This window comes from Chroicocephalus ridibundus, chromosome 4 (genome assembly GCF_963924245.1).
Source record: "Chroicocephalus ridibundus chromosome 4, bChrRid1.1, whole genome shotgun sequence".
Taxonomy (NCBI): Eukaryota; Metazoa; Chordata; class Aves; order Charadriiformes; family Laridae; genus Chroicocephalus; species Chroicocephalus ridibundus.
In genome coordinates, this window is record NC_086287.1 from 33,025,372 (window position 1) to 33,051,322 (window position 25,951).

The 25,951-nt window shown below is 35.4% G+C and overlaps 1 protein-coding gene across 4 annotated transcripts in view; it reads right to left on the bottom strand.

The window, feature by feature from the left end:
* The window catches only part of AKAP6 (A-kinase anchoring protein 6), a 292,205-nt gene that overhangs the window by 132,014 nt on the left and 134,240 nt on the right, over positions 1 to 25,951 (bottom strand). For 3 of the 4 annotated variants that reach the window (XM_063332212.1, XM_063332209.1, XM_063332210.1), the window contains exons 6-7: positions 15,403 to 15,499; positions 13,967 to 14,133 (exon numbers count right to left, since the gene is read on the bottom strand). In XM_063332212.1, the coding sequence (XP_063188282.1) occupies positions 13,967 to 14,133; positions 15,403 to 15,499 (264 nt within the window). The remainder of the gene's footprint in view (positions 1 to 13,966; positions 14,134 to 15,402; positions 15,500 to 25,951) is intronic. The other variant, XM_063332211.1, reaches the window with a different exon arrangement.

The following is a 25,951-nucleotide window of genomic DNA, read 5'->3' on the forward strand; positions in this document are numbered from 1 at the left end:
TTCTGAGGACAGGTTTGAGATACCTAGGGAAAATGAGGAACAAAAAAAGAAATATTGTTGGGGTTGAAAAGACACAATGCTCTAACAGCATGTGGACAAAAGAAGAAAAAAAGAAAAAAGAATTAAAAAAGACAGAAAGATTCAGGAGTGTACAGGAAGTGAAAGGAAAAAGTGGATGAAAGAACAAATAAAGAAGAGCAAGGAGAGCCAGGGAGACAAATTAAATTTGGGTGGACAGAATTCATTTTCATAAAGAAAGAAATCTTTTTGGCCAAGTCCTGGAAGCATTAAATGTTAAAGGATCTTTGTTATTGTAGAAGTGTGACAATTACTGGTTCAGTGAGCTCAGCATGAGGCTGGAAGACAAAACTCCTGAATTCTAATTCCAGCTGGCCTAATGACTCCCTCTGTAACTGTGGGGAAGGCACTTCACCCCTCTGCCTCAGTTTCTTTCTCTGTAAAATGTAAAAAATACCTTTTTTCAAAAGCCATTCTGAAGTTTACATATGCTGTGCTTCAAAAATATCAAGCATTAGTAGCTACGACTGCCATAACTATGTCCTCTTCCTCATATCTTTCCTTAAAAATGTCAGGCAGGTTATTTTGATTTCAAGTTTGTAATATAAGATTTATGAAGCACCTTCCAATTCAAATGCTGAGGTTGAGGCATCTCAAGAATGTTGCACAAATTCAGTTAGAAATAACTTTTTTTTTTCCTAAAAGAAATCTTCCCTAATCAATTTAAGAGAGGAAGCATATTCTAATCAGTTCAATTTGAATGTTCTGATCGATATTGCTCCCTCTTGCTCCTCTACACACGAAGGGAGAGTCAGACTGTGGAACAACACTTGATGAATCTAGTAGAAATACCAGTGCGCTATACTTAGAAATAAGATAATAAAAGCCAGATATTTGAAATCTGCATGGCACTGTTATACATTACTTGCTCTATGAGAGGGTATTTTGGCACAAAATATATGAAAAAAGGTCCATGTAATGCCTTAATCCAGTATACGGAAAAGAATGTCCTAAATGAGTCCTTTGCTCATTTAAAAGCAGTAAATATCTTTTAATGTCTTGGATGAGTTCCCATCTGCTCTCTTTCCTTATAAAAAGGCCTTGAAACTGAAAGGGGGGGAAGTAATACATTTTCCTGTTTTCAACACTGCTGCTATTTAGAAGACAACACAGGAGACATTTCTTCAAATGATTTTTCCACACTAGCATGCTACCTCCTAAAACCCTCCCTTTTTGCATACAATGCCTGTTACATTGATTGAGATTTCCTCTGTAATAGAACTACTCTACTGAGTAAGGGGACAACAGAGAACAATAGGGAGAGGTCCTTCAAAGCAAACTGCTTATGACATACCTCCTATCTTGAAGGGGTTAAACTGGATTTTTTTCCTAATTAGAAGACTGTAGGAAAGCGTAATATTCTATTCAGTTCTGGAAAATACTACAGGTAGGATTGCTGTATATAGAACCCTGTCAAGTAAACAGTTTACTACACTGGAAGAAAATGGAGCAAGGAGGTGTTTTTTTTTATTATTTGTATAAAATATATTGTTCTTCCAGGCTGTAGTGAAATAGTTTCTATTTAATTGCAGAGAAATCCTAAGAAGGTTACAGCAGTGAAACATTAAAATTCTAAGGGCAACTAATAACATTAAAACTTTATAGCCCCAGATAGAATAATTTAGACAAAAACAACATGAACATATGTTTTGTGTAATAATAACAAACATTTATAGCTGTCAAGAGAGAAAAACACAGGTTTATGCACACCTTAATGGCGTGCATGGGTGAGCATGAGTATATTTAAAACATAATATATTACAAAATTGACAGCAGGCATGACTCTTCTGGGTACTATGTTAAATCAATGAATAAATTACCAAAAGTGTGCTGTGGCTGTTTGGATGTGTAATTGAGCTTAACGTATGTAGTGTTATTTCAAAAGAAACTGTTCAAGGAGTTTCTAGACCAATCCACTATGCATCTTTACTAAGCTGTTTACAAATAACAATAAATGAAACTGTCGCACAGTAGGAAGGAAGTTTAGTTATACGCATTACGTAAATGGGAGAAAAGTTAATTTTAATATGTTTTTCAAGAATTAAACCCAAACTTATTATAATATTGCTAGGATTCACTGAATTGGAAATCAACATTTTTCATGTTCAGTTTTAGATTTATTTTAATTAGCTGATACTCTACAAACAATAGTCTTTGTAGCAATACATGTCAGGAATAATTCCTCTGAGATAAATATGGATGCTTCATGCAATATCTGTACTAAGAGTATGAATCAAGGCCCAAATGAATGAACTAGCAAAATGAACAAAAAATGAACTTAAATATATTCCAGTTATTTCCTTAAAACATTACCCATCCAACAAATAAACAACATATTTTAAAAACATTTTATTCGATTATAAACCTATGAAAGCTACTTTTAAACCTTATTGGTGTTGACTAATTGATAAACAAAAAATAACAGATTTGCAAACTAACCCATTTATTGTCCTATTTAGAAAAAAATAGCTGGGCATATACTTCCTCTCCTTGTTTCAGGCCTGTTTCATCTTACCACACTCAGTTCGTAAAATAAAAACTGATCTTATTTTCTTGCATTCCTCTTCACATTTTGCTGTGCTGGTAGTACTTGGTTATTATGCGACCCTCTAAACTCTGGCACCTCAAATCTAAGATAGGAAGGGCAGCCTGTACAAGTTAACACTTAACACCCTTGCAGTCTCCAGGAAAATTTGCCAAACCAACAGCAAGGACAGAAAAGACAAGCTGACCTCCATCACGTCCTTCTTGCCCCCCTCCTCTGAACTGAAATGACGGTCCTCAAATGTAAGCAATCATAAACGCACCATTCTAGACTTCTGCTGCATATCATAGCTTTAACTCATAGTATTTCAGAACACATGGTGCCGAACTCTTAAGCAGATCTGAACTTTTTCCTTTGCAATTTTATCTCTCCTTTCTCACCATTTTTCTCCATTTTATAAGGGATGATGTGACCTGTCAGCATCAACCACACTTGTGATGTTCTTAGGGCTCATAAACTCAAGGATTAAGGCATTCTGTGCTAAATGCATGGCTCCTTTCTATAACACGATTGTAAAGAAGAAAAAGAGGATGAAGAAATGAAGTGTACATGCCCAGATGAGCTATTCTTTCTCTCTGGCCTGATGATGGTTCATAAAGCATGCTATGGGGCGATTATAAAAGAATATGGCATACCACCTGTCTCCTGGTCAGAAATCTCATTTTACATTTAAAGCCATCTTAGGTTAACTGTCATTAATGTTTACAGCTGCCCACGGGATGTGGCTAAGTACACTACTAGCACATTTATTTTTCTGCAGTTACTTCCAGGTGTTTAAGGAACAAGTTTAAATTTCTAAATGTGATGCAGTCCCCACTGTATCTCCCACATTAGTTACACTATGCTGGGTAAGTATAATTATCAATAAATTAGCAGTATCTCAGATATGATAGGAAAGGCTTAATTAAAAATTCTGGCAAAACACTAAAAAAAAAATACAACAAAAATATTATCCATAAGTTACTAGAGCTGACATACAAACTTGCATATGCTTTTACAATAAGCATCTTGCATTCTTTTGATGTGCAAGTCTATGTTTCACCAAGTGCTCTACTGAAAAGGTTGGCTGGTTCTGTTTTTGATAAAGTAGGTAGGTACACATAAAGAGTCCAGAGGTCACACAATGCTCAACCTGATATTCTGTTGCCTTCTAATAGATTAGCTTAAAGAACTAGCAAAACCTGTAACATCACTCTGAATCTAAAGTTTAAGTGTAGTCAAGTGTACTATGCCACAAGACATTTAAGAACAAGTCAGATTTAAAATGCAGGATGTCCAAGTAGATTTTTCCTTCAAACATTGTTTTACCTGATTTCCCTTTTGTGACCACCCAGTGAAGAATAGCTGCTTTATGTATACAGCGGAGACTAGAACTGAAAGTTTCTACAAATTAAATCATTGCCAGAAGATGGTGTTCTGAAAGGCTAAAATAGGAACTGAATTGGAAAAAAAGGAAATGCCACCCAATCATGCTGAATATAAAAGTAATTAAAATACTTTAAAAAGAATAAAAACATGCAGAAGATAAAATTTAGCTTTATCTAATAGTATCTTTGTTCACATCAATGTTCCTTTTGTTCTCTATTACACATTTAATCACTCTTAGACATCAACCATAACAGCAAAAACTCAAATACTGAACTGATAATTAAACACAGTAATATTTATAAGATGTTAGTTTATTCTGTAGATATGAACTCTTAATTTAATGCACAAATACAATGAAAGTAAAATTTCTTTTTAAAGATCAGAGGAATGCCATGCCAGTCAGTCTTCAATTGAAAAAAGCAGTGATTTTTGTTTTCAGAGCAGTAATAAAATTTTAATAAAATGACAAAGACAGAATGCTATTAACAGAAGCAACAATCTTTAGTAATGACAATTGGCAATAGCATCCATATTAAGCTGAGATTTTTAAAGCACAGGATTTTTAAGAGACTGTATTTAAAGAGGAAAACTAGTTTTTTAAGCATGATTTTTTTTAAAGCAAAACATGGTGGAACAGTCTGCCACCAAAATAAAGCAAGCAGCGGAGTACAGCAGGCAAGGTGAGAGTCTACTTCACTGATGTCTGCTTTACCAGAGGTGATCAGCATGAGAAGCACAAGGTGATAACGCATTCATACTACCAGAGCCAGAAAAAGTAAAATAGGCTGGTGGAGAAGATAGAAGAAAACCCTGTAAGCCCAACCTTTAACTCTTATGTCATGTTATCTGAACAATCCAAAACATTTATCATTGTGTTTGATGACTGGTAAACATCACATGGGTAGAACACACATTCAAACTTTATATGTTGTTTGAGCTAACCAGAACCAACATGGTCTGCAAATCAGCTACAATATTCAGAGAGCTCTAGCTTTCAGTCCTACCCTGCTTCCGTCTGCATCTGACCAGGCAGCGAACCCTGTGAGAAGAGACTCTCCCCACACGCTCTTCTATTTTGTTTCACTTGTGAGCCTGGTGAAATCCTGAACTACTTTGAAGAGCAACAGATGGCATGCAGGGTGAGGGAGCAGGAGTAAGAAACGAGGAAGGAAAGTTAACTGAAAAGATCTGAATTTCAAATAAATTGCTTTGTTATTGACCATTTTGTTATAAAGCCAATCACAAACTTGTTCCACCAAGACATTTTCAGTCAGCTAGGATTCCTTCTTTTCACTTGTTTATTTATGAATTTATTTTAGTGTGTTCCATCAACTCCTGAATTCAAAATCAAAAAAATAAATAAAGAAAAAAAGCTCTGTTTCTCCTGTGGTGTAAAAACTTGGCCTTGAATGGGCCCACAGGACTCAGCTCACACAGAAAAGGAGACAAGTAGTATCTCTAACAGGCTATCCTGGAAATTTCTGCTTTAGAGTGGGAGATCTCCAGTTTTCAGTAAAATGAATTTGTGTATTTGTGTGTGCATGTCACTAAAAACTTACTAAATGTGGATTTCTCTGGAAATCTGAGAAGCATGTGAAATAACAGGCAGACATGAATAAGAGAAGAAGCCTTCCACCGATACTCACTGCTGAAAATACATTCAAAAATAACAGAACAAAAATGCATCAATACAATTGTATACAGAAAGCAGAATGAACAGATGCTGGCAAATCAGAAAATCAAGGCCTTTGAGTGGTTAATATTTAGTTTAAGTCACTTAAGATAAACGCGTTCATATGAATACATGCACAAATATACTCATGTTTTTATATTTCAAATACAGGCTAAACCCAACTGGGATTTTTGCCTAAATAAAGCTTGTCAGAGTTGGTCCAGTTATGCATGTGAAGTTACAATAGCCTAACACACTTCCAGAGTTTCAGATAATAGTGTTCAAAGATTCAAATAGCATTATGACAAAATTTGCCCCTTGGGCGTATGTCAGTTTAAATATCTGTTCTCATCAAGTTCTCAGTCTGCACTTGTTCTCAGTGGAGTGATTTAGATTTAAAACATCTTTCAAACTGAACTTGATCTATGTTTTAATAGAAAGTAGCCTTCCTTATTCTTAAAGTCAAAAATCATAATTTCTTTGCTGTTCAAGCATAACTGTTTCTATTAACAGTGATGGCTGCTAAAGAGCCTACAGTTGCCAAAAGTAATCAATATACACTATCTAGAATCACCAAGGTGTAAAAATTATAGAATCATACCACAAATACTACAGATACCTTGAAGTCCTTGTTCACATCTTCAATTAGAATATGACTTTTGCTATTTTTGCAGTAAATATTAGAACATGTTGCTTTAAAAACATGCCTACGTTTTATAACAGGATTGAATATTGTGCTTAATAGTAGATGCAGTTTAGCTGCAAAAATATGACTTTTAAAGCTGGCTCTCTACATTTTATCCTTGGTAGTAGTAAGCTTAATCAACCAGAGCTAAGGTTACTTCTAGATTCAATGGAAAACATGAAGAGCTCTGCTACCATTTTAGAAATGTGGCTTGTTAAAGATTATTAAAATACCATGAAAACAACACTGTCATACAGAATTTGCAGCAAATATGCAAGGAGGTTGAAGGATATATGACAAAACAATCTTTGTGAGCTAAAGCCGGACCCAGGTTTGCTTAACTAAGACTTCAGGGACACAATTTCATGAAAAATTAGCAAAATATTTAGTTAACTTGTGATATAGAGAAGTTTTAACAGGGCTCATGTAACATGAAAAAGAAGTTTAGGATAGAGCTTATATTCATTTGTCTTCTCTTATTGCAGTCCAAACACTGGCTGCTTAGCTTCATTCCTTTCTCTGTGAAGGGAGGCTTTGAATTAAATACAAAATTGTTCCTCCTGAGCACTAAAAGGCGCACAATTAACAACTCAGGAGAAACAGCTTCCAGTGAATAGCAGTGAATCTACCATGTGGAAGGTACATCCAACAGTCCTAAATCTTTTTTTGGGCACCTCTGATGTTTTTGCTTTCAATCATTCAGAAAAAATATCTACAACTATTTAAGCAAAAGAAACATTTTCAAAATACAGGTCTCATAGATAGGTAACATTTAATTTCTTCTGTCAACGGGGAATGACTACCAAAAGCGATGGTAAAGTGTTAGTTATCCATTTACAAGCACAACTGCAGAATCCTGCACCTTAGCCATTTAAAAATGTAGTTATTATCACAACATAATACTCCCAAAACAATGGCTTAGATTCATCCCAGGTGGCCTCAGTAACGCAGGCTGTGGGTTTTCAGCCAGTGGGGAAGAACCATGCAGCCTCTTTCCCCGTGAACCAGCCACAGCTGAAATTAAAATTTTACGAGCTTGGAAACCTAAAATCTTTCACCCCAAAATTACTTGCTCAGTTAAAGCATTTCTACCAAGAAAGAACTTGTTCAGCTACATATTGCCTTTACTCTAGGATAGATAAAACATACAAGACAGAAGAATCTTAGCAGTTTTATTAAGAGAAGGTATTCTGTGAATATTATTCTGTATGTAAGTGATTACATTCACTTAGAAACTTAAAGGAAACATTTTGTACATAGGAGATTACATGGCTACATTGGCTTTGCATGGGATTTTGCTTATCAGAAGAAAAATTTGCTTCAAAGTGTGATAAAAAGAGGCACTTTCTCGGCAAGGCACAGATTTTGTCAATAAAACACCCTGTACAAGAAAGGTACTAAAAGATACTACAATTCTATGTTTTCTGTCTGTCTATACTAAAATTCTCACGTAAAATTTTCCAACTAATTCTCAGAGTCTGGTACGGTATTTTCAACAAAACTTTTCTGCCCAGTTGTCATGATCACATCTTTGATACCCTTCAGTAGGTCCCATTTAGCTATATTTCCTGTTTCTACAATTAAGGCTTACTGTGTCAGTCCCATTCAGTTTTCCATATTCAGGCTGTCCTTTTACCGATGCCAGCTTCTGCTACTACACTTATTCTAAAACACCTTTCTGTTTTCTTTTATTCATCCACTCTAGCATGGTGTGTAAAATTATGGTTTCACCTCTCAAATCCTTCCTGAAGGTATGTTTTGTTACAATGATGGCTAGGTCTGTGCACATTCTAGGTGATGTCTGTGAGATTAAAAATACCTAACTTAGAAAGCAAGGTATTAAAAACTAGCGAAGTGTCTAGCTGCACTAAAAGACACAAATATTCATTCTTGCTTCTTTCTTAGGTTCTTTTCATTGTTACATCAACATAGCTTGTTTTGATTAGCTTGGAAATTCTTAATGGATGTTTTCAAGCCTATATTTGGATAACAACTAATATAAAAAGAACTCAGTTGTGTTTCACATGCCCCAGTAAAAACACTAAAAGACAGACTTATTCCTCGCAAAACCAAAATTTTGTCTATTGATTTACAGAAGGATTTGTAAATGCCACTACCCTTTCTATCCATTTGACCAACTCATCCATGGTTCAAACCCCCACTGTAGAAGCTGACAGTTCAAGAATATTGTAATGTCACATATTAAAATACCTAAAGCCAAGCAAAATAACAACTGTAGATGCATTTTTTCCTAGTAGGGCAGAATTAACGGCATCATTTGTACTTAAGAGTGAGATCACAGTATCTTTAGTCTAGACTTCCAAAATTCCAAAAGATTCAGAACTGAAATGTTACATGAATGATTTTAAACTGTTCAGCTGTTAGGCTCAATAATACTATTTATGTACAGACAGCATTTTAAATATTCAACAATTTAAGACTATGCCTCAACAGCAACATAGCAGAACCTTGTGTTCTAATTACAGGAAATCACTTTCCTTGTTACCATCTTTTGAAATAGTGAATGGTGAGCTACTGACTTGCTGTAATACTTTTTGGCACAGAAATACTTTGTAAGATATTATAAGGTATTTTATTTACCAGTGAAAAGTAGTAACTGTGCCCAAGACTATAGAGCTGTTCTGAACAGAAGAGACTAACACATTCAGCTGAAACTGCAAAGAATTAAGGCGGCAGATGGTAATTACTGATACTGGAAGTAAGCCTGGATAAAGGTGGTTGGAACTTCAGTTTAATGTCTGATCTATAAGGTGTTGTATTCACGGCATAAAACTCTCTTGTGTCTAGATGGGAATGTGGCTTATTATGGCCACATTAGAGAAAAAAAATTACTTCTGCTAAAGCACAAATACCAACTTTCCGTGTACGTTTCTTTTCCACAAAAAGACTTGATTAAGCCATGAGATAACTGTAGACTAGGATAGCATGTGTATCACCGTATGAAATTCCCTTTCCATATGTCTGTACAACGTGAGAGATGGAAGTCTGATTTCCATTTCATTATCTTTCAAATTGTTACTAATGAAGTGATGGCTATTTACTTGACATTTTATTCCACAATATTATGGACACAAGACACAGGATTGAATGCATGTGTCTGATCCTGAGTTTGTGAATGTGGAAGGCAGAGAGACTGTAAGTTAAATAAATAAATTGAGTTTGAGGTGTGCAGTCCTCTATGACTTTAGAAACTCCAGCAGCCCAAGTAAAATGATCCCTCTAGCACATGCTATTCCTTCCCTTTCACTAGAAGCAACTAACACAAGGAGAAGAGAATGAAACCCAGTTACACGTGCCATTTCACAACTTCAAAGCACTGACCACTACAATAATATATACAATATTCCATATTTTATGGACAATATGGACAATATACTGGAGATTAGAAACCCAGTTTTCAAAGTGGTTATGTAAATAAAAACACTAGATTCTGAAATCATGTTCTCTTTTATCTGTTAACAATATTTAAGACTGTCCCAATAATAGACTTTCCCTGTTTTTTAATAATGGAAGACATCGGAAAAAATACTGGTGTGTAGGCTTTAATATTACAGTACATGCATCATACCTATGTCTGCAGATTAGAAATCCAGAGCTGATAAAAGACACTGAGAAAAAGAAAAATATCTACTCACAAATACGATATTTCTCTGCACTGATCACAAAGATGCCAAAACACTTCATTTGTACATTCCTTTTGTATCAAAGTATTAATCTAAATGTCGTACTCAAAGCAGCATGATTGGATGGCCAGGACAAGTTACAAGTCTGAAGTAATAAAGAAAGGATTGTTACCATTCTCTAACCTTTGCTCTGTCTTGTCGTCCATTTCACAAATTCATCCTCATATTAGAACACTGAGAAGGATGTAATTGTTCTGGACTGCCATGTTTAGTCCACCCACTATGTCTGAGACCAGTGTCACTATAAAACTGCCATCTGTCAAGGAGCTTTCCCAGAATCACAAACTGTGATAGATATTAAGAAGCATCACCAAGTTTTCATTTTTTTCATGAAAATCACTTTTCTGTGTACTGAAGACTGTTTGTTTAGAGTGGTTGTAAAAACTGTAAAATTATGCGCAACTGAGTGGGAGATGATCCTGGAAGTGTGGGATGCTTAATTACATATCAAGATGAAATTACATCGGTTTTCTTTTTCGCTTTATACAAAGGTTTGTTTAACCACTTCAAACTCTGTTATCCTGAGCCATCTATTATTTCTGTGATTTAAGGTTTACTTTATTAAACATATTTTTACCTCTTCTTCTAATATTCTTCAAATCCTTACTGCTTCTATCATTAACCCACTGACAGACAAGTCCATTACAGAGCTAAGACAATCTTCCCAAGAGTGCTTTTCACTTGAGACAACTAAGTCAGATTTCAACATTCTGAGCAGTAGGCCCAATGCCTTACCAGTTTCATGCTTATTTCTCAAGCTGGAATGGAAAAGTTGAAATGTTTTTCAGTAATATAGCAAGGACATGTCCAGAAGTACAGACTACATTCATATTTTCTAGACTACACAATTATTTAACCTGCTAGCCTTTATGTTCTGATGTTATGCTCTAAACTTTTACACAAAAAAACAAAACTTAATTCAAACATTTACTTGCAGAACAAAAACATCTAGATCCAAAAATTATAGTCATGAACTAACTGTCCAAAGTTAAAGTAGCTGGGAGTAGGACTTAAAACTGACCCTAAGAATACTATTCCATACAATTTTGAATGAAGGAGAATGTCTACTATGGGCAAATGCTATTAACATTTGTATACTTTGCAAGGACGTTAGTTACATGATTAACTTAGAAGCTCTTCAGAAAGCAATGAACTTTCCCACCAACCTATGAGTTAAATAGATCAGGGTAATATTCAGACAGCCACTAGATAAGAAAGTACATAATGTTATTTTTCAATACGACTCTACTGTTTATTGAAAGCAATACTGTTCCATTTGGCCTTTCCTGACGGAGAAATAGTCGTCGAATTATAAAGAGATCAGTTACAAAACAAGTGGTCTCGGACATCTCCAGAAGGTGAAAAAAGACAAGGTACACACATATATGCAGGCATTCCTCCTATTTTCCATATATTTTAGAATATTATTTACTGTTTCCAAAAAGAAAAAACCCCAACTGTTAGCAAAGTGTCTTAAGATTATGAAAGAAAGTCAGATTGTATTGTATGTCATGTTTACTACTTATAATGTTAGACCAGTACTTGTTGGAATATATCATGCCAATTCTGAGATTTCTTTTTAAAGGTTCTCAATAGGGTAAAAAGGCAAAACTTTATATCCCCCAATTAAAGCTGAATAGTCATCATTTGTTTATTTGTAAAAATGACAGAATAATAGTTACTAAAGAAGAGATCTCATTGTTTTTTCTACAATTGTACAGAGAATGCAATACATTAGAAGAGCTTAGGCATCAGAAATATTTAAAATCCCTTGAGTCTTCTATAGGAATCACTATAAACCACTCTGAAACTTATATACAATAAATGAAAAATTTCATAAGCAAAACCTGAATTCTTGAATACAAATGTTGACAATGTGTTTCTAGGGTGCAGAATGTCCCCCTCTCCCTTCCACTCTCCATTGCTTGCATAAAAGATGCCATAGTGCTATGAAAAAATGTTTAAAAAGTCCTAAGGGAAAAGTTTCCTAGGGTCTTTGAAATTCCTCCTTTTCCTATTTCTTTACAGATTTCTAACACCAACACTGTTCCTGTAGTTTCTAAAACAAGGCAAAAAGAAAAATACCCTCTAGATATAATCTTCATATTTCCTATTATACTTCTCAGGTTTCTTTTTGCTTTTGAAATAAATGCAAACTGAAATCTACAGTTATATTACCAACTGTATTTTAATTTTAGTTAATCTTTCAGCATGAAGAAGTAGATGGTGTTTGAATGCCCGTACTTACAAGAATCATATAGGGATGTGATTTAATGAATGAAATAACTTGAAAATACTTCATGTTTGATCATATTTTGTCTATTCATGTTTTTATTTAACTGTAGGCACAAAAAAAAGGATTGCTTCAGGTTCCTATCTCTATGATAAAAAGCACAGGGCAAAGAGCTACCACCTATCTATATGAAAAATTTACTGCAACCTAAACCATCCCTCCATTCCTCCCTTTTCAAGCAAATATTTGAATATAATTATTCCAAGACAGGGATTCCATTTTTATAGCAAAATCAAGCTGGATTTTAGAACACTTTATGTGATAACTTTGATTAAGATTTTTGGCCATGAATGAGCCAATCTGTTCAGAGACATGGGATCATTTTATTGCTGCAGTAGGAACATTGAGCTAGTCTGTTTACTTTAACAGGCCTAACTATGAAATCAAGTGTTGCTGCACCGTCTACTTCCTAAAGTAAGAGCTGTGTGGCACAGGAGCATTTTCCACCATGCAAGTGATGAGGGATATCAGTTGAAATTGTGTCCCCTGCATATAGGTATTTTCCTGTATTTTTGTTTCAGCGTTATCCTTAGCTCTTCCTCCACCATCTCTAAGATAATTCTTGCTATGTAGAATTATGGTAAGAAAACACCAGAAAATTTAATGTAATCCCAGCCAACACTCACTCTACAAACTACTCACTAGGAAGCACTGAATATCAATGCAAAGAACTGTCTGGCATCAGAATCTGAAAATCTACTCAGCACAACCATCTCTGTTACTTCTAGAAATAAGAAACTTGACGTTTTCTATAAATTTCAGCCTGCTGCATGCCAAGATGTTATTGGATTGCTCTGATGCATATTCTCTGCTGAGAAAGCATTGGAGAAATCAACACTTTCCAACGCACCCTCTCCCAACCACCCTTCCTTACTACTGATGGTAACAAAAGGTCACAGACCCTATGCCAGAAGCTTCTACTGTGTGTAGCGTCCCTACACTGCTTGCACCAATTTGAATAAGCATGTTTTGCATTTAAAATGCTCTTAAAAATATTAAGTTTATCAACTAGTAAATACTACAGCTGTCTTTAATAATTAATATCCAAAAAACGTTGATAGATGTCAATACCTTATTCTTAAAGCTCCCGTGTTCAACACATGCACTATTAGGGAAGACTTAGAGCAAAAAGATTTGTAAAACGGCATATGACCTTCTTCCCACTACAATGGCCATCCCCTAATTAAGCAATGCATCTGATAGTCATTAACAGGAATGAGATAATGAATCACTTTCTCTCTTCTTTGTTAATTTGCTGTAACCAAGCGGCTAATGGATGTCAGAGCTGAGTGATTGCACTGATTATAGTGATTTATAGTTGCAACAAAACAATTTAAAACCATTCTGATTATTCATGTTAAAGATGCTTTATGTTTTGTTTACTAAATGTTTTATGTTCCCCCTCATGCCCCTCTACGCACAACGAGACAGGTCTTCCTGGAAAACTTGAAAGTTCTAAGATTTTCTATTGTTTCAGAGCAAGGCATTTCATTTTGTTTGTAAAAAAAAAAGTTTACCCAGTAGAAATGAAAAGCCTTAGGGTGGAAAGACAACTTCAGTGGTGCCTAGTTCAAAAGAAGACGGAAATAAGAGGAAATAAGGCAAACTTCAAGCCACTTACCTTAGGGCTCCCAGTCCCTTCCTCATTCTCTGCAGACACATCAGTAGCCAGTATCTCTGCTTTGATGATATCCAGAGCCCTAAGAATCCAGCTGTGTTGCCGTTTGATTTGCCTCTGTAGTTCCTTCCATTGACTTGCAATCATCTGCAGCATGTCCTTCAGTCCTTCTCCAAAATGAAGGGGAAAAAAGTAAAAGCTGTAAACTCAACTGCATCTTTAAATATTATTCTTTATTGAAAGAATTAGCAGGATATTTAAAAGAATAAATGCAACAAGAATTTTGATGTATTTTCTCAGCAATAAATCCAAGCATTACTGTTGTTCATACTGCAAAACGATGCTATAGGGTCAAAACATTTTTTTAGCCATAATGTTAAATTTTTATTATGTTTCAGCTGAAAATTTCAAGAAAAGGAAAATCCCACATAAACTGCGATTTCTATGCAGTAGGGAACACTATGGTAATCTCACCCTCTAATATCTAGTCTTTATCTCAAAACATTTCGTAATCTTCCAACTACATTTTTCTTACCTCCAACTCCTGTAAATATTTTCCATAGTTTAAATATTACCATTTTCTAAGCATATGATGACATGCACTACCCTTCTCTGCCATGGCTTCTATACCTTTTTGGAACTATACAAAGAAGTCGGTAATTTCCTATAGCTTTCACATTACACAGATCTCTCTGATGCTGTGAAACAATAGCGGCACAACATGTAACATGATCAGAAAACAGGAGACCAAAGGATAACTTCAACCTGGATGAAAAGCATGCTAAGTAGGCCAAAATTAAGATGGCATTCCGTAGCAGTATATGCTGATTAAAACCCTATTATCATACAAGTCACGCAAACATCTAAAAATATAGGGGGCGGTGGGGATAGAGAAAGGGAAATCAGTATCTCTCTCCCCCTCCCCTCGATTTAAGGCCTCTGCAGAAAAAGACAAGCCTAACCAAAGGAAAAAGGTATTTTTAATTTTAATCTATTCCTCATAAATATATTAAAACTGATGTAAGAATTAGTTTTAAGTGGCAAAATAAAGCTTTACCAATGCAATTACCCATGCAGAGTATGTAAAAATACATATATATTTGAAATCCTAATTCATTATCTTAATGTTATTTCCATTGCACCTACATCAAAGAATGTGTCAGTGTGAAGTTTTCAGTGATGTGATTTCAATTGAAACTCAGCTGAGCAGCAAGACCAAAATAAAATGAACAGACTATTTGCAGGCAGTATTTCATTTTATAAGTATCACTGCATTGTATGCAGTATATGAAACATTTATAAATCTTGAAGGTCAATCTGATAATGTAAATATTAATAATACATAAGGAAGTGAATATATGCAGTAATTTACAGCAATGCTTCTTCATTCTTTAATAGTCTGGAGACATAAAGACTTGCAATATTTCAGAAGGATTTACCTGATTTGTGAGATACAATAAGCTCAAGAAGTTGACGTCCTTCTTCTACCACTGCTTCTTTTAAAGCACAGTGGCTATCTACATTCAACTTAAAAGTCTGCAAAAAAAGAAAAGAAAAAAGAGAGAAAAAAACCCTCAGTATCAGACATTGGAGAGGCAGTTATCATAAAACACACATACAAAATTACTTGCCGCTTTTTATCAAGAACCACATCCCCATTTCCCAATAGCCAAACTAATTTGCGATACTAAAAGCTATTGATATTTTGGATCTGGGCTCAAAATGTTTCCATTAGATCAGCAAAGTGCATCTGTGTTGAAACAGCTGACAAATCTAGAAATTCATTAGGTTTTATGAAAAGTCACAACCCCATAAGGCTATATCTGGAGTAACAGTGTTCTATAAAATACACTAAATTTATGCCACCACATATGAGCTCTGTTTTTTTCAGATTTCTTTGAAATGTTGGTGATAGCACTATTTATGAAACCATGAAAAAATTACAGCATTGAATATATCGGCCCTATGTGCACTCATACAAATCTATTAATATTGTGTTTCTGAGTTAACTCATATCCGTTTTCAAAGAGCAAATCAGACTGCTTTAGATCTCTGCATTCTTAATTTGCAAAGCAAGTATTTTTCATCTATTTTTGCACTAATATTATTACTAGTTTACAAAGGACCTCTGCCTTAACAGTGATTAAAATATTTTGCTTCTTTTTTAAATGTATTTTATATTTTTATAAATTGCATTAAAATCTAGTCATAGAGAGAAGTGGAATCTATGTTATGCCAGTTCATACATCACTGATAATTTGGATAAATTTTTGAATTATTTGCCAGAGCTTCTCACTTAAACTTGTGTGTAAGAAAGAGAAACAAATTACAATAAAGGGGTACTTGCTGTACTTAATCATAAATCATGTGCAGTCCTGAACATACACACGCAACTCTCGTTCTCTTTGAAATGTCTACGGAATGCATGAAAACAATATTTGACCCCTTGGAAGAAAAGAGTTTTGCCTTCTTTTGGAAATGAGTTAACTGGCAGAGATGAAAGGAGACTTTGCAAGCGCGCATTTGTAGCTTCTGATTTTTATAAAACTTATTTATACTTCTCCAAATACTAGTGACCATGTAGTGAAGTAGCAGACACCACAAAATACTCCAAAGCCTTCATTTCTTAAAGAAGCGACCATTTCCTTTCTTTCCTAACTCCTGTAGTCAGGCTGATTGGCGTAGCAGAAAATAATATTGCCAGAACTGTAATAAAATGATGTTCTTTTACTGTATTTGTCATGGTTGAAAAAGGCACGTTGCTCAGACAGACTCTTAACAGTCTTTCAGGCAGCAGTGTACCTGACAGTTAGTGACAGAATGTTTTTGAGAATTCTCCATTCAAATAAAGAGCAATAAACAGGAATTTTGCAACCTTCAGCATTTTGTCTAGCCCAATTTTCCTTGTATGGGCATCTGAATATATTGTTTTGTACCAGCTGTTGAACAACTGGGTCAGCCAGGAGAAGTTAAAAGGGAAAAAGGAGGCCTAGTTTATGTCAGCCCCTTTCTTAAATCTAGAGCTTTATGAACCCAAATCTAGAAGTTCTTTTTCCTTCGTAAGAGCGTGTCTGAACAAGCACTGACAATATTTAATTTACTGTTTACTTAAAACAGGCTTGTACTGAATAGTTTGTAATCACGCACTTCACAGGAAATGCACTATGCGTGTGCCTCACACAGCAAAAGAGAACCTAAAGGACCTGAGAGTAGGTTGTGTAATTTCATATAATTGAAGTTGAGTATAGATGCAGCTGGATGTGGCAGTGTCTCGAGATGATGTGGATGTGTTTGATAGGAAAATTGGAAAAGATGAGGTATTCTTCTTCATTAGGAAAAAAAAAGAGACTTGCTGTCCTAGAAAAGATTCATTTAACATAACACACCAGATACTACAATACAGCTTGATTTTCAGGTGCACCTATTAACCAGTAATAATGTTAAACTGAAGAAGCAAAATATGATGAATAAAGATGGGGCCAAACTTTTGGGTTTTGACTAGCAATATTCTCCTTGTGCAAAATTCTTATTTGATGGATAAATTATGTGTGGCACAAATACCGTGAACATACATGAAATTTAGCAGAAATAAACTCTTATCAGCACAGAGGCATTAAAAGGAGGGAACCATTCATACGAGTATAAATACAAACAGAAGCGAAGAAAATTGTCAGTTGATGTAGTGAAGTATAAGTTTTGGCTTTAGAATTATATACATAACTTTTTATGGGTGGTAATTTCCTAAGAAAAAGGAACACATGGACAAGGAACACTGGAAAGAATAGCCCTCAATCAGTGCATCAGTGCTCGTGGTTCTTTATACCTGCAGGGCTGAAAATGCGGCACACAAAAAAGGCAGACAGAGTTGAAGATGTAACAAACACTACATGTATATACAATGGAGAGATGCAAATTTGCACAGCTAAAGATAAAATCAGACCAAATATTTGGAATGAAGGGGGGCCTTCAAACACAGATGTCCTCTCCCATCATGGATATTTCCCGTTCCCTACTGTTTACTTATGGCATTTGGAAAATTGTAACTCTAACAGCGTGTGACCCAGGTACTCTGCTCCCCTCCTCCTCTGATCTTCCCTGATAATGAATGGAGCCTTTGCATCTGAAGAGGGGAAAGGAGAAGAGGAGGGAAGTCAATTAATCAAAGCCATTTTTCCAGACACATTTGCAGCTACAGAGCAGTCTAAATATCACACATGAGCACATATACATTATGGAAAATGCATATGCATTGGCCTGACAGCAGCTTTTTAAACAACACATTAATGTCATCCCTAGCACTACAGTGTATATAATGTAGTTTACAAGCTGAAACAACCGAAATTTCCTTATGAAGTTCTCTGTGCTTTTCTGAGTCACCATGCACCTATATATAAATATCAACTGTTCTTATTTAGCAAGAAAGGAAAAGTGAGGCAGGAATCATGCAGTTTTATTAAAGCTACAGACTGAAAGTAAACAGGAATAAAGACTCCAAAAGTGTTACGTGCAAAGCCCCAAGAGTGCTCTCTTCTGTCTACTGCATGGGGCAAAGGAGCCCAGCCTTCACAAAATGAAGCCATCCCCTGATGTTTAGGAAACTGATTGATCCATCGGTCAACAATATCGCAGAACCTCCATGGGGAAAAAAGCAACATCTCCTGATCTATGCGGGGCTCTGAACATACTGAAAATAAGAGACCACTTTTCCAGCATATAATAATCTCTCCCTCTCAACTTATTTGTCTGTAAAACTGGGGATGAGAAAAATTATTTGAAAAAATATTTATTTGAAGTTCCCCTGAGGATTTATTTTATGGCTGTAGACAGTTAACTTAGGAAGCTTCTATTGAGTAGGTATCCTACAGTATGTACACAGCGAGCAATCTTTCACCGTTTTGCAGCCCTCTGTTCTTAGCAAATCCTTGTAATTTGGGAAAACACAACCCGGGTCTCGACCTATTCGTATCTGCAGTAAGGGTAGTCAACTACTAAATATTTTTTGTTTCCAGAGGCACCCAGACTTTGTATAAGCATGAATGTTTTTTAAGTCATGTGTCCAACTAATTTTTTCCAGTGTACTTTGTGCCTCTGACACACAAATAAGCAACCAGTTATCATGTGAACCTACAATGTACACATAAATATAGATTAAACAACACAGCAGTCTACACCGATTGCCAGATTAAGATACTGTATTAAAAGAAGTATTTTAATTTTCTCAGTCAATCATACTATAAGCACGTGTGGTGGACTGGGGTACCACTGAGACCTAATTTTCTTGAGGTTCATTTTTGATGTGTTTAAATACCTTTGAGAAAAATATCACTGCTCCTACAGCATTTATTTTTTTAGAGCAATGGTACAGACAATTAAGTGACCTATGATTTTAGAATTTGAAACAGAAAGCTTAATTTAAAGTTTCCTAATAGTCATTGGCATTTTTGGAGAAAACCACAATATTACTAAAATATGGACTTCTATATTTAGGTACAGTTGAATGTATATTTCGGCTAAGAATGTAGCACTTTTAATTATAACACTCACTGTGACAGATACAATTCAATTGTGAAATTTAGAGTGATGGGAAGCGTTTCTGGTAGAAAAGAAATTATATTCTTTGACACAGACAATCCTGGAAGCAAAACCAAACTCCCACAAATATTATCAGCAATGTTATATTTTGGATAGGGAGACAGTTTCAACACAGAGTAAAGATCTAAGAAAATGGAGCAACAAATGTGTGTCGCTGACTTATTAAATCTATGCTCTCTCTATATATATATTGCCAAGAAGAAAAATAATCTTGAAAACTTGATTTTAAATTTTTTTTTCATTACCACATTTCATTTGTCTTAAAGGCAATATGACTTAAAACAGTTTCTGAAAATTTATTCTTATATTCCTAATACATAGTTACTTTTGCAATTGTATTGGTCCTGGCACAGTTACCTTCCAATAGCTTGCTATGACAAAATACAAAGATATCAAGTACCGAATTCAACTTTTAGTGGTGGAAAGGTAGCTGTCTGGTTTTTGGGGTTTTTTTGTTTTGTTGGTTTTTTGGGTTTTTTTGAGGAGTTCTGACCATACAGAAAGTCTCTGTTTGGTGACTGCCTAGTATTTACGTACTTGAGTTAACAACCTAATAAGTCATGTAATAATCTAGTGGTATTTTCATTAATGTAGTGGTATTTTCATACTCCTGAACATCACCTAACAATGACATTCAGGAAATCAGAAAAATAACTACCATGTAAGCTGCCCTTATATTAAAATGGAAATGGTCATATATTTAGCATTCTAAAGACGTAATACTAAATACATAATTAATTGGTCAATGGTTATATAAAATGGATATTCATGTGCAATTTGAACATGGAAAAAGATCCTATCTTCTATGAAATAGTGCATTTCACACATTACATCTACAAATATATCATCAAAGTATTTCACTTTTTAACAAGTGGGAAATACCTTATTTAGGATAGCCTCACATTTTTCATCAGGGATATAAAGCCTACTTAGTATTAGAAGTCACTGGGAATTAAATGTTACATGTGAAATGGTTGCAGTCAATATCTTCTTTGTTGTTTTCCATAGAACCTAGGTGCCTATAAAGAATTTTTTATTCGCTTCTTTTCTTTTAAGCTGTACTTCTACCTGAGTAGAACTCAGAGGAACTGAGAACACTCCATCTGTTAAACAGAACTATGGAAATGCTTTATACAGCTCCATGGTCAAGGCTGCTTTTTAATGCACTAGCAGGGATTCTACCTTTGCTTTTTAGAGAGAACATGGTGAATCCTCCTCTGAAGCTGCAGCACCCACTAAGGGTCGTTTTCTTCTCTCCCTGAGACTGAGAATATACCCTACCTATAGCAATGATGGCCAAGGGGCCAATTATCACCAACTGCTAAGAAAATCTCTAATGCCTAATATAATATGACCATCATTTTCCTTACACGAACCACGCATTATTTGCTTCAGTAACCAATGGGAGCTGGTAGATATTATTTAAGACTGAATAGCTAGCGGGAAGAAGATGTAGTCTTCTATCCCCTGCAACAATGAGAAAGCTTTAAAAGACAATAATTTCTCGAGTGTCTCTGGGGGTAATTCCCTCTACTGGCATCTGTAGGCAGATAAAAATGGGCAAAATAACAATATCACTGTCTATGTTGATTCACAGTATCAGATTATAATCTAAAATGCCTTTAAAATTGACATAAAACTGATCTGGGAACCACACTACTGAACTCCCATAATCATCATCTCATGCTGGCATTGTGCCACTGTAGATGTAGATCAGATGTAAGATGGTTTGACTGCTCAGACAATTTCTTTGTGCAAGTTTATCATTCATTTAAACATAATATTAACTGAACATTCTGAGTTCAAAATGTTTAGTAATGAGATAATTATAGCAACCCCAGCAATGATTTTACCTTCCAATCACTGATAGGCATTCACCACCTTTCACTTGATCTGAAAGAACTTTTTGCCTGGGAGGATCAAGCATATTTATGAAGAGACAAATGGTGGGAGTTTAGCGAAGAGCAAACAAAATATGTTTAAAGGTGAAAATGGTGGAAGATTGTAAGAAATAAACAAGACTGACTAAATGATGATTAAGAGAAAAGGCCATTATTATCTACTTACATTCTATGAATGTGAACACCAAGCAGAAAGAAGACTTATTAGCATAGTACAGTATCGGAGGGTATAGTAGATGGGACTAATGGAATTAAATTAAGAAAGAGAAAATTTAAGATAAATACCAGTGAAATTTCCCCCGGAAGTCAGATCTATTAGATTGTGTAATAATCTCCTAAGGGAAACAGTGAAAGCCTCGATCCCTTGAGACCTTTAAATTTAGACTGTATAAAAATGTAGGAGTAAAGACTGCAATGTAGTGGGCTGAAAGAGCAGTAGCCTAGGTCTTTCACATGCCACAGAATTTGTGATGGGACAACAAAACTAAATGCAAAGGGGCAGGCTCTACCCCAGTAGTCCTACAGCAATTCATACTTCTGTAAAACCACCTTACCCCTTTCTTCTCTGTCACAGCTTCTGCCATACAAGTATTAGGCACAATGTTTTTGTCCCTTTGCTACCTCTTAAACACGAATAGCACAGTCTTCCTCACAGTAAGTACTTCAGGTTCCCCAATTTCTGTTTCTCATTCCTCATTGTACTTGTCATCTCTTAGGAAATTTAGCCAAGTTTTGAACGCATAATTTTAGATGTGGACATAAAGGATAGTTAACCCAACTCTCCAGGAAGCCTGTTTTGCAGATTTAGTTTAGAAGGCATAGAGGCTATTTTTGCAGATATTTCATTTTTCGAACTCACGTAAATTCTTCTGCTGACAATTTCTTTTTGGTGTTTCACTACACAAATTTCTCTTTGCTTTTGCCTGTCTAAACATTTTACATTGTTTAAAGAAAAGTTAATGTGAGGCTTCCTAAAATGAATCTGTTTGTTTATTACCAAGAGACAACAAGGGATGGAAGAAGACAGGAAGGAAAACACACGGGCAAAATGGCTATACAGTGAAACCATTGCTAAGTCACCATAAGCATGGTGAACTGCACATCCAGTCCACCTTTTATAACTGTCCTTGATCATTTCTTGTCTTTGTGAGATACTCAGGAAATCATCTGCAAAAGTCACAGTCTTCTGACTCCTTTTTCTATCAAGAGGACATTTGTCTGGCTGCTCTTACACATTTCTAGGTACGCTACTTCTACCTGGAGACCCACCATACCCGAAGGCCATTTCATCAAGATATACCTAAGTTGTATTGTTCTACCACATGCAGAAAAAAGCCAACCAAGAGAAAAGAGCTTTCCAACCCAAAAGTAAATTCATGAGGCATAGCAGCCTTGGCAAATAAGGAGTTACTAAGGGAGAGAAAACATATACATATATATTATTTAAATATAAATTTACTAACTTACAGACAAAAAAGCACTGGCACTAAATAATACTATGTAGCTTTAGAACAATCCTTGAAGGATTTTAGTTCTGTTAAAACTTCAGAAGAATATGAAGGAGATGTAATCTGCTTTTTATATATATACAGATATAAGGTTTTGTGCAATTTAAAGGTGAACTAAAATGCCTTCTTAGCAGAATATATCTAATAAACTGAGATCCCAAATTATTAACCCAATTCATCTGTAGAACTAAGAAATTTAAAAAAAAAATAAATCATAGGTGATGCAAAGAAATACATTGACCAATCAAGAATTCAATTCATGCCCTGAATTTGCTATGTTTCTACTGAAAGCTTTGGCATTGCAAACACCAAAACACAGACAGCAACTGCATGACTTCTAGTGCTTAAAGTGTGAATGATATTATGCCTCTGAGAGACATAGCATAGAACCCATGGGAGTGGACCATAGCTCTTGGCAGGTAAGTAAAAGCAAGTATAGTTTAAATGTTGCTGAAAGTGTGCTTCTCTGTCCTTTGAGATCCTGGCTTTATATTCTTTTAATGATTTCCAATCTCAGAATTTTTTAAAAATAAATTTAATTTTACTTTCAAAAACAAATTACAGACTACATCTATATTGATCATAGAAGCATACTAAAATTTCAGGCAATAATATACATTTTAACAGACATAAAACTGACAATTGAGTTCCCACATAAGCATTATACAATTTATTAATAAAATAAACATTACTTTCAAATAAAATTTTCAAAGGTGTTTCAACGGTTGTTACAATGATAAATTAGTATAAAGAGCATGACCAAGCTGTCATTCAAAGCATGATTATTCTGCAATTGCTATAAAGCTTCTAAGTCCAAACTTATGTGAAATACTTTTTCACTGAAATTTCCTGATCAAGTTAGTTTAAAACATTTTACAATGGCAGTTTGATTTCATTATATTATTACAGGCACTGAATCCCCCACACACAAACAATTTCTTCTGCAGGCCATGCACACAATGGACCCAGTGGAACCCCTAATTTCCACCACTCAAACTTACAGTATCTGTGTTTTGGGACACATCAGCACCCAAGAGTTTTACAATTTTGGGTGGTGAGACTTGAGAGGGGATGAACATGTGTAACACTGACAAATCAAGTTGCCCTGCCTTGTTCAGCTTCACCCACAAGCGCAAATGAATTTAAACATTTCCCAAAGTCTGAACAATCTGGCTCTTAACGTGCTCTATGACAGCGTTTGGCCTTGTTTCCTAAGAAAACTACATCAGGTATTTACTACACACTCAGAAATATACCACCCTCTACATTCTTGCATGTAAAAAAACCCTGTGTTTTAAGGATCTCATTGCTCCCTCCTCCAAAGCAATGAACATTAGCTTAAAAGCATCCCGGATATCAGTGCAAATAAAATTCTAATTTTTTTAAACATCAGACTTTGTGAATTAAAAAAAACCCAACACAATAGAGCAACATAGTTGTTCTTGAGACATAGATCAAACTTGCTCATATACTGTATTTCCATACACTTAGATCAAAATATTTCAAAATCCTCACAAGCGACAGTTTAGATTTTGGACACTACAAGTTTCCCTTCTCCTTCAGTAGAAGAAGAGGAGCTACTTTAGGATGACATCCTAATATGCTTTGCCTCTGGTTTAATGCCTCCTCTGTCCAGAGATAGCTGCAGCTCTCAGAACTATAAAAGCTGGGACAGCCTCCTGTGGAGCTAGTTAACAACTAATACGTTACAGGCAGGCCCAACGGTGCTAACTTTTATTATGGGTTCCTATCCCCTTCCTATACACACTTACGCAAATTTGGAGTGGTAGTTAAGAGAAAAAAAGGAGTCCTGGAAAGGTCCGTACCAATCAAAAAACAAAGTAAATGCAGTATCACTTTTTTCTTAACAGCTTTACAAAGTACCTACACAAGGTTACGTATCTACAAATTTGGAAGACAGGTTTAGAAAAAAGTAGTACTCTTAACAGTATTCAAGCCATTCAGCCTCTGGGAAAATTATTAATAAATTATTGCTTATGCTACAGGCTTGCACAAAATAAACCTCCTGAGTGGGACTGTGTGGTCATAGCTGGTAGCAACAATAAGGGAGGGCCATAAATGGACAGTGCCTTCCTTCATTAAAAACACACATAGTAATAACAGATCTCCATCATAACAGATCTCCTACTTCTGTGATGCTGGGGGCATAAACATGGCCCACTCCTCCTTACAAAGAAAAGATATTTGTCAGCTCTTCTTCAATGCACGACCTTATGGGAAACAATTTTAGATTAAGTGCAGTATTTCTGTATTGGTCAGGACAACAGTACTGTGATTAGCAGGATATATACCTGGATTTTCTCTTATATACCTAATTTTTCTCTCATTTAGTGTTAAAAAAAGTCACTGAAATTCAAAAGAACAGTCCAAAGAGTTTAGAAAGTTCTGTTTTTCCCACTGCCAGCAACCATACACTCTTTGGCTCCAGACTATAACACAGGTAGATCCAAATGTATTAAATGACAACAACATTTCCTTTTGACATTCTTGGGCACTTTAACTTAAGAAACAGAAAAACTTATATAGAGGTTATTGGGTTTGCAAATTTTAAAAGCTGAATAATAGTCACAACTGACAATACACATGCACTCCCTTTCTTTAAGGTTGATGTGTTACTTCCTATTAAGTCCTTTATGTGCCTGCGTTATTTGAAATCTTCTGGGTTTAGTCGGTATCTCTAACTAGTATGTCCTGCAGACTGCTTCCCATATAAAAGGACATACATTCAGGAACCCATGCATACCCAAAATACCTTTCAAGATAACATCATAAAATTCAGAAATTCAAACTATCCATCGGCTAAACAGATTCAAAGCACAGTCCTTAGAGAAGCAAGACATTAGTCCACTCATGGTGCTCAGACTCTTTTGCACCATCATCCTGCAGATACTATTGTTTATTTTGAGGAAAAAATCTAAATTGGCTGCCACGGACATTGGAAATGCCCATACAGCAAAAGCACAGTA